Source organism: Eptesicus fuscus, chromosome 11 (genome assembly GCF_027574615.1).
Source record: "Eptesicus fuscus isolate TK198812 chromosome 11, DD_ASM_mEF_20220401, whole genome shotgun sequence".
Lineage (NCBI taxonomy): Eukaryota > Metazoa > Chordata > Mammalia > Chiroptera > Vespertilionidae > Eptesicus > Eptesicus fuscus.
This window is the reverse complement of record NC_072483.1, coordinates 22684173-22701601: the sequence shown is the minus strand read 5'-3', so window position 1 is coordinate 22701601 and position 17429 is coordinate 22684173. Positions and strand designations below refer to the sequence as shown.

General features: G+C 36.0%; 1 protein-coding gene across 1 annotated transcript in view; it reads left to right on the top strand.

The window, feature by feature from the left end:
• Positions 1 to 17429, top strand: part of LRP1B (LDL receptor related protein 1B) — a 1704605-nt gene that overhangs the window by 1028758 nt on the left and 658418 nt on the right. The window contains exons 19-20 of the mRNA XM_054723549.1: positions 8094 to 8174; positions 9314 to 9481. Of these exons, the coding sequence (XP_054579524.1) occupies positions 8094 to 8174; positions 9314 to 9481 (249 nt within the window). The remainder of the gene's footprint in view (positions 1 to 8093; positions 8175 to 9313; positions 9482 to 17429) is intronic.

Below are 17429 nucleotides of genomic sequence, written 5' to 3'. Positions count from 1 at the left end.
GTTACATTTATTTATTTTTAATCTTATGTCCTATGCCCGAGGAAAAAATATTGCTAAGAGAAATATCAGAGAGTTTACTGCTTATGTTTTCTTCTAGGAGTTTTATGATTTCAAGTCCTACATTTAAATCTTTAATCCATTTTTAGTTTATTCTAGTATATAGTTTAAGAAGGTGGTCTAACTTCAACTTTTTGCTTGTATCTGTTCAATTTTCCCAGCACCATTTATTGAAGAGATCATCTTTACCTATTGTATGCTCTTGTCTCCTTTGCCATATATTAATTGACTATGTAGGCATGAGTTTATTTTGTGGCTCTCTATTCTGTTCCACTGATATGTGTCTGTTTACATACCAGTACCATGCTGTTTTGCCTATTATAGTCTTGTAGTATAGTTTGATATCAGGTGGCTAGATAGCTCCAACTTTGCTCTTCTTTCTTGGGTTGCTATAGCTATTTGAAATCTTTTGTGGATCCATATATATTTTTGGAAGTTTTATTCTAGTTCTGTGAAATACACCTTTGGTATCTTGATAGGAATTGCATCGAATCTATAGATTGCTTTAGGTAATATGGACATTTTAACAATGTTAATTTTTCCTATCCGTGAGCATGACATATTCATTCAGGTATTTGTATCATCTTCAGTTTCTTTCTTCACTGTCTCAGGAATTTTCCAAATACAGGTCTTTTACTTCCTGGATTAAATTTATTCTTAGATATTTTATCTTTTTTTCTATTAGTTTATTATTGGTATATAAAAATGCAACCAATTTCTGAATATTTTGTATCCTGCTGCTTTGCTGAATTCATTTATTAGTTCTAATAGTGCTTTGGTGGAATCTTTAGGGTTCTCTATATACAGTATCATGTCATCTGCAAATAAAGACAATTTTACTTCTTCCTTTTTGATTTGGATGCTCTTTATTTCTTCTTATCTGATTACTGTGGCTAGGACTTCTAATACTATACTGAATAAGAGCAGTAAAAGTGGACTTCCCTGTTTGTTCCCGACTTAAGGATTACAATTTTTGCTTTGCCATGTTGGGTAAGATGTTAGCTGTGGATTTGTATTATATGGCCTTTGTTATGTTATGTTCCCATTATTTCCACAAGAATATAATGTTATGTTCCCATTATTTCCACAAGGATACAATATATGTAAATAACCTCAGAAGCTACATAATTAAGAAATTATGAACCCTGAGGATTCATTGTTCTTGTTTTCAACATGACTTACTGAATTGTAAATTTATATAACTTGTTTTTTTAATAATGGCTGTGTGCTTAACAACTGACTCATAGAATCCTTGAAAATCTGAAACTCAGCTCTTGCAAGCTAGTACAAAATACCTTCAGTGCACCACTGGTTATGACCACATTGTGAAATTTAGTTGTCCCATATTTGCTTTTAAAATGTAGCCACATTTTATAAAGTGTGTCTTTCATACAGAAAGAACATTGAAGCTCAGTGGAGGACTGGAGGAATGTCAAATGAGGTAATAAAAGCAGCATCTCTGACCCCCTCTCTGAATTTACAACTCTGTCATCCCTAGCAGGCATTTCTCAGAGCAGCAGAAAAGCTACATTTAAGAGTCTAGGTGGAGGGTCCCTCACCCAATTCTATTTTCCCTTGGTGTCCAGCGGAAACCAAGGGCCTGTGGACGTCAGGGCCAACAGTGAAGCCTAAGTGAGTCGCTGCATCACCAAGCATCGAAGTCTCAGAGCTACTGAGATACCTTCTCTGACCCAACCATTTTGTCACAGCAACACAATGACACAGTCTCTGGATGATGGCCCTGGATATGGAAACGTCGTTCTTAAACAATTGGATACGTTGACAAGCGAATGGATGGTTGAGGGGCAGCTGGAGAGTGGTCTGCCTGTATTGTTGCAGGGCTGGTTGTCTTCAAGGCACCGCAGACAGCTGTGGAAACACAGCCCTGGCCCTTTTGCTGAGCCATTACAAACATCCTTCTGGGGGAAAACGGATCTAGCCATTAGAACTATATAGTTTTGAACCAACTACTCATTGGAATTTACTGTCATCTCACATACATGTTTTCTTCTTGTTGTTTATCATGAGATTTCTAAAAAACTTTGCACAAACACAGGTATACTCTTCCATTGCATTTTCATGATATATACTTAGGGAAGCATTGTGTCAGCAAAAAAAGTCGAGTTGGCTTGCCATGTCTTGTTTTTATTTTATTCATGAGCAAAGAGTATATTTATAAATGCTGACAAAATGTTTTAACACATTTATCCTAGAACTATTGTCCGAGATATACCTAAACTTCACCTCTCCACAGTTTTCAAATTTTCACTGATTTTTGAAATTAGGGCAACTTACTTACCTTTTTCCAGTCTTTATCAATCTTGTCTTCCACGTATGCCAAAATGACTGTCAATATTCAGAGATCAAAAATGTCTGATGCTTTATTATTTGATAAGTTATCTTACTATGGAGATAATTTCTCTATTTACTTTGATTGAAAGCTTTGTTTTTCACCCTCCAATATGACAATAATTATTTTCATAAAAAAGGTATAAACCAAAGAAACAGAGCTCTTTATCCTGCCTTTGTCCTGCAGATTTATGCTTTGTGTCCTAGATGGTCTTTGTCCTGTTCTTTCCCACACCTTTATATTTAAACGTTATTATTATTTTTGTTTAAAATGATATGAAGGCTCCTGTTAAGTTGTCTTCTTAGTATTCTTGTAGGTATGTGCCATGCTTTTGCATTTGTTTTTTTACAGAGGGCTTTTGTACATACTTAATTAGGCTTTATCTGCAGAAAAGTGGGGAGTTAAGCAAGCCCTGGCAAAGCATATTGAAAGCCACAGCAGAAATTATTAAAAGCAACTTTTAGTTCCTTGATCTAAGTCAGCATTTCCCTAACCTCTTGCTTGAGGATAGCAATCACCTGTTGTGCTTGTTACTAATAAAGACACCCAAGTTCCAATGCTCCTCCCCCAAAGATTCCAATTCAGATCTTAGAGTTCAGGAACCTGTATTTTGAGAACAATGCCTCATGTGATTCTTACCCTAAAACAAGACCACACAATTTAAACTCTGTGATTTCAACATTCCCTACCAATTAGTGTTTGTTAGACCTGCTGCAGCTAATTACCACAAGCATGATGGCTTTAAACAACGAGATTTTACTCTGACCTATGTGGAGGCCAGAAAGCCAAAACCAAGCTGTCAGCAGGGCTTGCTCTGAAAGCACTAGGGTAGAACCCTCTTATGACTCTTCTGCTTCCGTTGGCTTCTGGTGCTCCTTGCCTGTGGCATCCTGACTCCAAACTCTTGTCTCTATCGTCACATGGCTTTCTTCCCCATATCTCAGTTGATCCCCTCTTCTTTATTTTATAAGGACATGGTCATTAGATTTATGGCCCACCCTTGCCCTTAATCCAGGGGATCTCCTCTCAAGATCCTTAAATACATCGGCAAAGACCCTTGGTCTAAATAAGGTCACATTCACATGTACCAAGGTTTACACATATCTCTTTGATACATACAATCCAACCCAAAGCACCTGGGGAACTTTATTATGCCTTATACCCGTGGTCGGCAAACTGCGGCTCGCGAGCCACATGCGGCTCTTTGGACCCTTGAGTGTGGCTCTTCCACAAAATACCACGGCCTGGGCGAGTCTATTTTGAAGAAGTGGCGTTAGAAGAAGTTTAAGTTTAAAAAATTTGGCTCTTAAAAGAAATTTTAATCGTTGTACTGTTGATATTTGGCTCTGTTGACTAATGAGTTTGCTGACCACTGCCTTATACTGACTATATCATAATATAAATATGTATTGAAAGCACTTGTTTAATTATAATAAATGCTTTTACCTACCAGACTGTAAGCACTCTGAGAAATGAGTATTGAACATTATATTCCCAGTGCCTAATACTGCTCATTCATTCATTCTTTCTAGGTGATGTATCTCTAAAAATTAGAACTCTATCTGCTGTAAAGTTCTCAAAATATTTTGAATGAATAAAAGTTTGAAGTAGCTTTTCACTCTATTTTACAGAATAGGAATCTGGCATTAGAGATGTTAGGCACCTGCTCAAGGTCACAAATTAATCTACATGTATAAAAGCCTAAGCAACCATCTGACCCTTCAACCATTCGACCGGTAGCTATGACGCGCACTGACCTCCAGGGGGCAGACACTCAATGCAGGAGCTGCCGAGCTGTGGTGACTTGGTAGCTTCGGTTCTCAGATGACACACCCAGAACCAGATAGGATGGAGCCTGATTACAGGGTGCATTACCCAAGAACCACCCTGTCGTAATCCTGGACCCCTCGGGGGATGTCGGAGACCTGGTTTTGGCCTGATCCCCGGAGGCCAGGCTGAGGGACTCCACTGGTGCGAATAAATGTACCTGGCCTCTAGTTAGTAATAAAGCCAGAATTTGAACCTATGTTTGCCTAATTACGAAGCCTATGTTCTCTATATACAACACTATATAAGATGTATAAAATTAGGTTTTATATAACAATGAAAGAGCAGAAAAATGAAGACAATTTGTGGTACACTGTTCTCTTACGATTTTCTCCAAAATTAATTTACTTACTGGATTTTTGAAGTGTGTCGTGTTTAAGTACCAAATATTAACAGCCACAACTAGTATTAGTATCAATAAATGTTATATATATTTTGTCAAAGGCTATATTCCTATAACCTGTGTAATTTTAAAGGGCATTATTTCCCATAACTATATTTAATTACATATTAAATAGGTAAAAATCAGAATTAGATTTAATGGAAGGCATAAGCCATAGAAAGAATTAAATTTTTCACCTTTTTCAAAAATGTTCTATCTTTTTTTTTTTTTACAACTGTATAATCAATATGGTATAATGAAGAAATAATGTATGTTGGAATTAGTCAGATTTCACTCTGACACTTACTGTTTATGCAATGATCCTCAGGCAAGCTATACTGTTTTCTTTTACAAAATGAGGTTAGCAATAACAATTCCTGGGCTGTTGGGTAGAATGTAGGTAACAGTTATATGTGGCTAACCTAGTTTATCATACTTGATAAATAATAATACATAATATATTATAGTCTCTTTCAGGTTTACATGCTTCTAACCCAGGAGCCCTATAATGTTTCTACCTTGCTATTTATTTTAACTTGAATCTCCACATACTTAATCATGAAGGTCAAATTCATATATATAGAATGCCAACTAATACTTTCAAACCTATGACAACTGGATTTTGAGACTTCAGTAATAAGTTACTTAGAAATGTCCATTTTGTGGTCAAGGAGGAAGAAGAAGTAAGAAAATTCTTAGGGCTTAAATGAGCTGAGACAGGAAAGAAACATAAATTGGATCTGAAAACTACCTCACTGGGAAACATTCTTCTAAGCTTTGTATACTGGATAAATATAAGTACTATACCAACCATGATTGCCCTTGAGAGAGAGGGAAAATTGTTGTAATTTACATAATAGCATACATATAACCTGGCAATAAATTTTAAGTGAAAGATATAATAGATAAATTGAGCACACTACCTGCAAAAATAGAAGATTTTTTAACAGTCCATTAATCTATAATAAATATTTGATGAGGTTGAAGTAACTACAGAAATAAAATATAGTTTTCTTGCTGTAATTGTAATGTGATAAAATATAAGCCATTTTGGTTCATAATTTTTCTTTTTTCAGAGTAAATCAGGTAATATTTTCAAGTGTCCTGCAATTTGTGGACCAAGAAAGATCAAAAGTTAAATATTTATGTAAAATCAAGAAAGAAAATATTATGTATAACATTAAAACCTTTGCCAAATACTCCATAAAAATTCATAATGGTAGGTATTTTATTAGAACAAGGATTCAGTAAAAAAAAAGAAATATTTAGATACAATTTTCAACTTTTAAATTAAAGCTAATATAGAAGGACAAGGGCGATGTTAAATTTATTTTAAGAACTTTGGTTTTGTTTTATTTTTAGGGGTAAAATATATTATTATTAGACATCATTTCTCTGTCCCCACAAGGTACTAGTGATAGAATATGGAAGAATTATGGATACAGTATTTTCCAACATTAGTGAAAAATAAGAGGCCCTATATTTAAATTTTCTGATAACCCTAGATTTGATTTTTGATGTAACTATTTATAAATAGTATGGCACATTTGACTACACTAATAAACAGAGAAGAGCCAAATATAACTTTAACATTTATTTGTTTACAGGTTATTTATTTTTCTGAAACTCAGTTATTGTGTTTTATTGGAATGCTGTGATAATCCCAGGAGTTATTCAGGTGGTGATCCTTGATTTTTGTTTGTTTGTTTGTTTTTGCTGCATTAATGGCTTTCAGGCTGTTGTGCATTTCTCAATGAGGATTATCCTGACTTCTTGGTCTTTTGGATTTACAGGATCCAAGAGATCATGTTACAAACCAAGAATCTGTAACCAGAGAAGCTATGTGATTTACCAAAGGTCACACTGATTTCATAACAAAAGAGGGATAAAACATTTCTCAGAGGCAAAGTTAGATCTAACTTTATTCCCTTACACGTGTCCTTTCAGTTAATGCCTTTGTTCTTTTTAATGACTTGAACCTTCTAGTTTCCAAGAGTTTTTTCTTTATATAATTTTCCTCTGGGTCCTATAAACTAATTCAGACTATGAGGTTACCAAGAGAAATTATGTAACTCAGTATTATGTAAAATGATAAATCAGAAATGAAATGCAATTATCTAAAAACATATTATACACATATATGTTTCTCATGATCACTGTGGGTAGAAGGGGTATGACTCATTTTGTTAAAGATTGAAGATACACTGGATTTTAGATTATCTTATTCAGTTTGTTTACCCTTTGGGAGCTAATTTCCAGATTTTTTTTCCTTTTTTTTTTTTAATTAGAATCTAAGAAATTAAATTAAAAAAAACTTAAAGGTTAAATGGAAAATATTCTAACCAGTAAAATACCCACCAAATATCAGAAATTTCCAAATGCTGGGGCAGTTTTTTCTTGTAAAGCTTGTGATGTTGGTTTATATGCTTCTAAGATTACAGGAGAGAGATTTAAAAATGTGTATTAACCTGTTATAGATGCAAAATTATGTAAAGTTTCTTTTTCTGAAAATTAGGTATCATCATATCTTACAGTCTGCATTTAGTTGCTTACTCATTGAACCATAATTTGTAGATACTCTGTTTCGTGTCTACTGTTAAGCTTCTAAACATTAGATATACTTACCAAAGGAAGAAAACATATTTGGGCAACATTCATGTTGATTCGTGAAACATAAATGTAAGTTTTCATTATCTTGTCAGTTAACAAAAGAAAACTCTCTTAGAAGTATTGAATCATACCTTGGCATTTTCACTTTTCTTTCCAATACTTTTTTTTTTATTATTATGTCAGAGGATTTGTTGGGTTGCTGTATGATATAGTATATCCTTTAATATAGTCTTAGATCTCTACATATCAGTGGTTGCCTCCTTCTTACATCTATCTTTGAATAATACTTAGGCTCTAATCCCACTTTGCGGTATTCAGAAAGTTAAATTTATTCAAAATTTATATAACAAACTAATTTTATTGAGTTGCTTTGTTTTGTTTTTACTTTCAACTTATGATGTTGACATCTCTCAGAGGCAAAGTTAGATCTAACTTTCCTACTTTGGCTCTCTGTATTCAGAAAAGGCCTTTTTTTCTTTTAAAACATATGCCCATGACTTTGTAGCACTGGAGCATAGAGCTTCACCCAGCTGTTAACTCTCTGAGAGGAGGTTGAGTCCCTTGGTGCAGACAGTTGACATCTATTCATTTTACTCACAGTATTATGAATCCAAAGAGTCCTTCAGCAGATGATTCTCCTTGCTTTCCAGTCACCGGAAAGTGCTCATTTAAAAGATATTAAAAGTTTGTGTATCCTATGTCCTCAAGAAGTCACTGTCACTATATGTGTTTATCTAATGTTTCCTCTGTATCGTTTGTGGAAAAAACAGGAGTGGAGCTCTGATTAAGTTAACAAATGAGATACAGATGAAGTCAAGCACGGTCTATAACATATTTCCTTATTGGATGTGTTTATATCTTTCACAGAATTCCCAACTTGTGAGCCACTAACTCAATTTATATGCAAAAGTGGAAGGTGTATTAGCAGCAAATGGCACTGCGACTCTGGCAAGTACCGAATGTGCACTGTGCTGCACTGATTTGATTGGGGGCCTGGCTGTCTGTGCTGCTTCGCCTCCTTCAGAGTGGTTTGCAGGGAGGCGTGCTGAGTCGAGCACAATGGCTGGAATGAGTGGTGAGAGGGCAGCTGGCACACGGAGAGGGATTAGCATTAAGGATAATGGAGCTCGGTATCTGTCCCCTGGGGCTATGATAGGCATTTGTTTTCAGTTATTATGCCCGACACAGTCTCAGTCTACAAACATGAAGTAAAAAGGGGACAATTGAAGAAATGACCTGGACAATTCAGGTTCCCCAAGGTATATATGAAAAATGCTCTGTAACCCAGGATGGAGTAGTGTATAAATTGTTATATAATTATCCAGATGGTCTCAATTCTGTCACCTTGCTTTTTATGTGCAAATGATGTGGTTTTTTTCTTATACTCATTTGTATTATCATCCTAAATTATGCCAAATACAGATAAATGAATTAGATATAATCAATGCATTCTCAGCTATTGATTTCAATGTAACCTGTTTTCACTTTATATTTCTCTCCCTTCCCTTTTGCAATCGTTGCTAATAAAAAATATAAACCATTGCTAATGATAGTGTACAGCAATTTCCCAGTGTAAATACACACTTAGGAGCTAGTGGTGGGGGGAGGGTTACACAGTGGCCCTCATGTTGGAGAATGGGGAATGAGGGATTGAATGGAAGATATAAATTCTGATGCATGGATATGGTAGTCAAAATAATAACTTTCCACAATAATTATGTTGCTAACTATATAATTTCATGAAATTCCTACAGTCACCATTGTCGTCCCACTTCATAATTATATCATGCTGCTTAGATTTAGTCAGTAAGTGGTTGATCAATTCTGAGTGAAATAGAAATTAAGCTTCAATATTCGAAGTCAGGATTCTTTTCTCTTAATTTAGTAGTTGTATCAAATTAGAAGTGAAGCAATATAAAACAGAAAATAATTTCCCACTGTTCATGGGAACTGTTGACCACCAATTTGGTGTGCCTTTTTCAATAACAAAAGAAAATTCTGAGGGGAAAAAGCATTTATATATTTCATAATAAAACCTGTCTCCCTGGGTCAGTTTTCACTGGGTTTGCATTGATGTTTCTCTCCAGACGATGACTGTGGGGATGGGAGTGATGAAGTCGGCTGTGTGCACTCTTGCCTTGACCATCAGTTCAGATGTTCCAGCGGCAGATGCATCCCAGGCCATTGGGCCTGCGATGGTGACAATGACTGTGGAGACTTCAGTGATGAAACCCAAAGCAATTGTACCAAAGAAGGTTAGTCATTTTATGAATCTATGAAGTCTCATTCTTAAGTTATATAATATTTGGATTATTTCAGAGTGAATAATATATAAAAACTAGGGACCCAGTGCATGGATTCGTGTACATTGAAAGGAAATTAATTAGAAGGTGGCTGGCAGGGTGGGACTGGGGTCCCTTAGCCTGGCCTGTAGGGATTGGGCCGAAACTGGCTCTCTGACATCCCCCAAGGGGCCCCAGAGTGCAAGAGGGCACTCTGTGCAAAGTTGCTGTCGTACAGGGTGTGGAACACAAACACAAGTGTGCAGTAAACCAGATTTGGGGCCGACAGTGCCCCAGCAACAAAATAACCCACGGCCAAAGGTGAAATTGCGCAGACCTGCGAGGAATTGGGCTCCCTCCTGTCTGGTTTCAGGGTGTGTCACCGAGAACCGCCGTTGTCAAGTCACTGCAGCTCGGCAGCTCTTGCACTGAGTGACAGTCAATACGTGTCCTAGCAACCAGTTGTATGGTCAGACACTTAGCATGTTAGCCTTTTTATATATATATAGATGCATTGCTTATCAGAAAAAAAAAAAATTTAAACACACACACACACACACACACACATACACACACACACTAGAGGCCCAGTGCATGAAAATTCATGCACTGGAAGGGGGGTCCCTCAGCCCGTCCTGCCCCTCTCACAGTCTGGGAGCCCTCAGGGGTGGGAGACGACCCAGTGACCAGGGGAAGGCAATGCCCCCATCACACCTCTGCTGCTGCCACTGCCAGCAGCTCAAGCCTTGGCCAGCCCTGGTTACCTGAGCCTCTGGTGTTGGCTGGGCAGCCAACATCTGAGGCTTGCCTGCACCTTGGGCTGGCCCTGGGTGGCTGAGAGGCTGAGGGGACTGGGGAACTCCAGAGAAAGGTGTACAGAGCAGCCAGACCTGCCTGGGGGCAGGCCCAGCCATGCTGCACACCTGCCGCCCTGGCAGGGCTGAGGGGACTGGGCACTGCCATCTTGTTGCTATGGGTGCCGCCATCTTTGAGGGTGTGGCAGTCAATTAGTATATTCCCTCCTATTGGCTGTAGGTGCTGCCATCTTTGTGAGGGTGTGATGGTCAATTAGCATATTCCCTCTTTATTTGATATGATAGAACTGCGTAAAATAATGTGCTGATCTCTTTCCTTTCACTCTTTCCTTTCTCTGGTTTCTCACTTTAATTCATCCTTATACTTTAACCCCTTTTTCTCTGGTCTTTGCTTCCTACTTTCATTAAATGCTTTACTTTCATTGAATGCTTTACTTACTATATTTAACCCCCATCTAACTTCTAAATGACCAAACCCTAAATCCATCCCAAAAGGAAAAAAAGAAAAGCAAACAAGAAAGGCATAAGTTTCCTTTTATTTCCACACCACATTTTTTTCCTTAAGGTTTGAAACAATCCCCTATTAAAGGGTGATACAGTCCAACTGGTAGACTTTCTGGAAAGCTAGCTAATGGAGGAGGATATCATGACCATGGCTTTCAGCATATCCATGGGCAACTGGGTCTTGTCATTTGCATGAGTTATTTTGCAAATGCAATGAACAATAAGGAAATAGTAAATTACAAATCATGTGCAAATAGAACAGGAAAAAACTATTAGGCTGTAAAACATTTATATAATCAGTAACATTTGAAAGTAGAACATTATTCATCCTTTAATTTATTCCACAAATATCTACTGAGAACTTTTTATGTGTCAGGTACTGTGCTTGGACTGAAAGGGTAGGTAAAAAGATAAGAAAGCATGGTCCCTGTTCTGTTTTAAATTTATAACAGGCAAACAGACAGAAAATAAAGTGATTTATTTAAATGGCAGTGTTAGGGGAACCCTATACTATCCCATATAATGAGAGGCTAATATGCAAATTGACCGAATGGCAGAATGACCAGTCACCATGATGCACACTGATCATCAGGGGCCAGATACTCAACACAGGAGCTGCCCCCTGGTGGTCAGTGCTCTCCCACAGGGGAGCACCGCTCAGCCAGAAGCCGGGCTCATGGCTGGTGAGTGCAGTAGTGGTGGTGGGAGCCTCTCCTGCCTCTGCAGCAGTGCTAAAGATGTCCAACTGACGGCTTAGGGCTGCTTCCTGGGTGGGTAAGGGAGAGCGGCCCTAAGCCGTCAATCAGAAATCCCCCAAGGGCTCCCAGACTGTGAGAGGGAGCAGACTGGGCTAAGGGACCCCCTGAGTGCATGAATTTTGTGCACCAGACCTCTAGTGTGATCATAAGAAAGCAATCATTTTCAAAGTCTTTTTCCAAGGAGATATATCAGTCTTTTGTAAATATTTGACAACCTATAAAATAGAAAGTTTCTGAAGTATTTTCTCTGACATGATTCCTTTTGTTTTCTCTTCTCTCTCTCTCTTTATCCCTCTCTCTAACCTTCCCTCCTTCTCCTCATTATTTCACTCTGGTATTCTTTTATCTCTCTTTTTAGTTGGTTCACTAGTATATATGAGCTATACTTTTTAAAAATGTCACATGGAAAAAGTGTATGAAAATATGTTTTTATATTTTTCTTTGTATATTTGAAACATTCATCTGGGATGTGATTGACATTTCATTGCTAAATTACATTTTGAATATAAAATGCATTTTTCCCCTACCTCACAGATGTCTTTTAAAGATCCTCGTGAGGTGTACATCTGTGGCTACTGGCACTGCCCCATAATATTCTGTAAAAGATAAATTGCCCCAAAGTTAATTTACTTTCATTTCAGACTTAAAACCCCATCCGTCTCATCAATGTCTATTTATCTCTAAGTTAAAATGCTCATTGCACATTAAGAAGTTTTGGAGAAATTGCTTTAGCCTCATGGGTATCTGAAGTGGGTGGCACACCCCTCTGTAGAGTCTTTAGAGTTTTTTGGGGGTTTGAATTATTGTAGAATCAGTGACTATTTAATGTTAATGGCCTTCATCTGTAGAGCACTTCAATTTCACTAATAGATCACTGTAAATGATGTACTATCCATGTGAACGCCATGCATTTTTATAGAATTATGGAAATACACTCAGGAAATGATCCAGATTATCTGCTTGATTCTTGGATGTGTTTCAAGCAGAGGATGAGGAGAACTTCCTGAATTAATTTCTATGTATCAGGTTACAAATTGTACTAGGATCCCCCAGTCAAATACTATACTTGGTAAATACAGGTTATGTAATTGAAGAAAAATAACAAGCTCGGATGACTTTGGTGGAGGACAATCCAGAGTATTTCAAAAGGCACTTCAATGCCTGTATCCTTCATTATTGTGATTGTGTCTGCTGACACAGACATTGTAAAACAACTATGACCCACAGACATGCTACAGCTGATCAGAAAGCCATTTTGTACATGAGGGTTTGTGAGGCCATTGCCAAGGTAAAGTGGTAAGTTGATGCAATTAGTCATGCAATCCAGTCCCCAAACCTCAGGCGGAAGAAAGAGCAGGGCATTCTGGCTTGAGTTTCAAGACTGGCTGTCAAAACTGATCAAATCCACTGCATAGTTGCTCAGCACCTTGCTTTACACTGCCTGGGGAAGCAGAGCATATGGTGTAGTTTTTTCTCAACTCCCATTGTTTTTTAAAATACACTTGAATTAACTTTTAATAGTAAGGGAGCAGGAGAAACCAGGACATGGAACATTCTGGATATAATTTCCACTTCAGAAAATTTTGGAGTTTAAGTTTGATTCGTATTCTCTCTAAACTACTTTCAAAAGAAGAATTTCTATAGTGATAATCACTGTTTTCATCATCAATATGGTGAATAAATGGAAAAAGTTCCCTCCTAAATTAAAGTATACTTAACTCTTCCCTCTTAAGGTTGTGCTGCTCTTTCCTCTCACTTCCAAACTTCCTTGCTAGGCAAAAAAACAACAACACGATATCTCTAGAAAGTGCTATATTTTCATAATTACTTTTGCATGTGTGCACAACCACTAGAAGCAACAGTGGAATAGAAAGACAATATGGAGTAAATTGACTCCTTCCTTTGTTTCAATGCCTGTTTCTCATTCATTTAGTTCTGGTTTCTTTTTTATTCTGAATCCTTTGATTGGTATGTGTTTCTATAATGACCCATTCATAAATCTACTGGGTAAATCATTTTTTTATAAGTGGAAAAATAGGTGAGGCTGAACCTCAAAAATTTGGTATGAGGAATTTTCCTCTACAGACTCAATACTGGCCATTTACTTAAGCATTGAAAGGTTTTATAAAAAATTATTTCACTTGTAGGGATATCAAGAATAAAGTTAAAACAATCCAGTCTTTTGTTACAAGTCTTTAACTCTCTGGCTGAAATGTTAAAAAAAAACAACTCTGGACACATGTCACATCTACAAAATACAGTTACATAGAATTAATCTTTTCTCATTGTTGACAGTTTAATTCATTTGAATTATGTAAACTTTCATTCTTATTCTCTTTGGGAACAGTCTCAATCATATTTCATCCAAAAAAATAAGCATTTCTGAAGCAAACACATGAAAATTGTTCAGTATCATTAGACAGTTATTCCCTCTGGGCAATTTCAGTCTGAAATTGTTGTAAAAATATATCAACATGGAGCTGATGGAGAAGGGGACTGATTTCCTCTAGAATAGACTTTGCCTCAATTTTGTAATTTATTCTAAACGGAACATAAATATGCCTCAAAGAATTAGATTTTTCTTTGCTTTGAAGAAAGTAAAGATTTATGGCCATTGTCTTTAACACCTTTTGTTTGGCTGTCTGACAGGGGTATTTACTGCCTACTGCACTAGATGCATGAACTGAATGATGCTGGAACACGTGATCTCTTATTTATATTATGAATACAAATAATATGCAAATTTAAAATTAAGTATGTATTGGCCTTCACTTTTTATCTACTAACAATAATTTTAATAAGTTCCCAAATCCATTAGCAGTTAAATGTATAACATTATTAATATTCACTCTCATACATTTTTCTGCTGTTGATGTTTAACTTTGCTTCTGCTTTGGAAATTTCTGCTTTCCTTTTGAGCTCTGTCCTCATCCTTTCATCATTTATTCATTTATTTTTTCACCTTACTAATTTCCTTGTTCCCAAATTTAATAAGGAAATGAGAATAACTTTCTTTGTAGTTTCATAGTCAAGTACAATACTTAATGCACAGTGAATGCTCAGTAAATAATTATTGAGAGAGTCTATATCTTGAAAAGAATTATTTTACTCACAGAACTCACCTTTTATTTGTTTTGTCTTACTTGTCTTTTAACTTTTATCTGTTTCCTCACTTCACCTCCAAACCCTGGAGTTAGTTTTCATGAAGATGAATAAGACCTAGGTACACTGATCTAGTCATGTGCATTTTCTTAATATAATGTAACTTACTTATCTAATAAATATTTGCAATTTCAACCCAAAATTCAATAAAATAAAATAGGATGTCTCTCTTATCTTTTATTATTTCCTTTGTTTAAGTCTTATCTGGAACAGTATATTCTCATTAGTTGGTTACTCATTAGTTGACAAGCACTCTACATTTGTTATTCCATTTAATCCTCACAATAAGTTTTAAGTTAAAATATTTGGCTACGATTACACAGTTGGAGCTTCAAACACAGGGTGTCTGCTCTTTTTATTTTTTAAATGTTTTTATTGATTTTAGGGAGCGAGAGAGATACATCAATCAGAATGCCCCCTACTGATGATCAAGCCTGAAACCTGGATCTGTTCTCTGACCAGAAATCAAACTGATGAGCTTTTGGTGCATGGGATGAGGCTCAACCAACCACAGAGCCCCACCCACTAGGGCGGGGTGTCTGCTCTTTATTCCTGTATCCAGATATCTGCTTTTGCAGCTATTGAGTTTACTCTCTCTTTTTTCTAATTTTCTATGAACTAACATTTACATGATTTCCAAATAATTACTACCTTGTTCTCAATTGCACACTCAATTTTCCTTTAAAATGGGAAAAGAATGATTTTTTCTACTTATTGATAGGCATTAATGAAATTTCCCAAAGGTCACTAGAAGGAACCTGGGCCATTACATTCAATAATCACAGTAAGTCTGTCTGTCTCTTTTCTTTCTATTTTTTTTTTTTCTCTCCCACAATTCTCCTTGACATATTGGATTCTGAAACTTCCTTGTTGGAATAGCTGTGGACATTCACATAGAGAAAACTTTCTGGTACCCAAATAATATGCTTGTCTGCTTTATGAATTTTACCTTATAGACTCAGAAAATTTAGGAAACTGGAAGATAATTGACAGATCATTTAGTTCAGTTATTTTATTGTGCAGATGAGTAAAAGATTTCAGGTAGATGAAACTATCCTTATGCAACAAAACATTATATTGCATCCTGGAAGGCGCTGATAAGGTTTTGTGTTAGAGATGTTGACACTGAGATCTTTGATCCATAAATCATCTTCAGAAGGGATTTTGGAACCAAATGATTATGCCAAGTTCCTTGAGGAACATCCCGTAAGGTCTGAAGTATTGCCAAACAAATAATAGCCTACCCAGGGAGGGTGAATCCACTCAGACAAGTACAGGTATCAAAATCTGACTTGTAGCTGAAGACTTAGGTTACACATTTAAGCATGGAGAGAATGGAAATTTAAACCTAGCATCTTTTGACTTCCACTCTACTTCAGATCTCATCTCAGCTGAACCATCATATTTTTTAGCAGCACAGTATAATCCTAACCACATAGCAATAAATACTGGACACAAACTCAGTAATCTGTTTTGTTTCTCCTTCATGAAAATATTCTGAGATATTTTCTATTCATATTTGCTAAAACACACAATCAAAACAAACTGACCAATAATTTAAAAACTATTGGCTTTGAATTTGGTGAAATTATGTTATGGACTCAGCAAAATCAGATAATCATCTGTCCTACTTTTTTAGTAAAAAACATGGTTTGTTTCCTGGATAGATTACATTTTAAAATAAATGTAAACTCTATCTAGTTTTAGGGAAGTATAATATCTGTTTTCATTAAGATAGAAATTATCTGGCTTAAGTTTATTCTCTCACTGATTGGTCTATTTTCCTTAAGGAATGTTAATACCGAGATAGCAAAACAATGTTAATTATTAATGGAGTTTATCCATAAGAAGACTCCTTTTGTTCTACCAAACAAAATAGCTCCTTAAAAGTAATTTTAACCTTAATACTGCAAGCAACTTTTATATCAAGAGCAAAGAAAACAAAGTTTTTTATTATTTTTGAGAATTTATGTTTCTAGCAGTGTAATTATCAGTAAAATTAAAAGTAATCAGATAAAAAGAATTTGATATTTAAAAATGAAATATTAGAAAATGCCTTATTAAAACAGGAAGAGAGACACAAATTGTTCTCATCTTTACTACACAGAAAATTAGTAATAGTTCTACACTTATTTCTAGATAAATTTCGCTATTCTATTAAGACACGCATGTTGACCCTAAATAGAGTAACATCTCTTGTTTTATAAAAAATATACTTGATAACTAAAGTCAATAGGTAACACGAACACCTACTTTTTAATGAAGAATCTCAGCCTGTTTTCTGCTGTTTTAATAAAGCTGAAAAATAAGGGCAAGAATAAATTGATTTTCATAGTCTTTAAATTCTGCTTCCTCATTCTCCATTTGCAGTTAATGATCAGTGAAATGATAGGACATTAGACGTTTAGCAGAAAATAAGCAAATAAACAAATAAAAAAGAGGCAAAGCACATGGATAATCTACAAAATAATTCACTTATCAAAAGGAGTGCCTATGCTTTTGAGAGAGTAAAGACAGAAGCAATGGGATAAAACCTGGTTAGTAGTTAGGTAATTTTGCAGCCTATTTGAAAAGTCAGCCTTTGTTTACTTATTTATGTGAAGTATCAACTGAATTTTCACTTAGGTATTATATTTCTGCAATGTGCTAATCACATTCATTCACTTTTTGCTAGGGAAACCA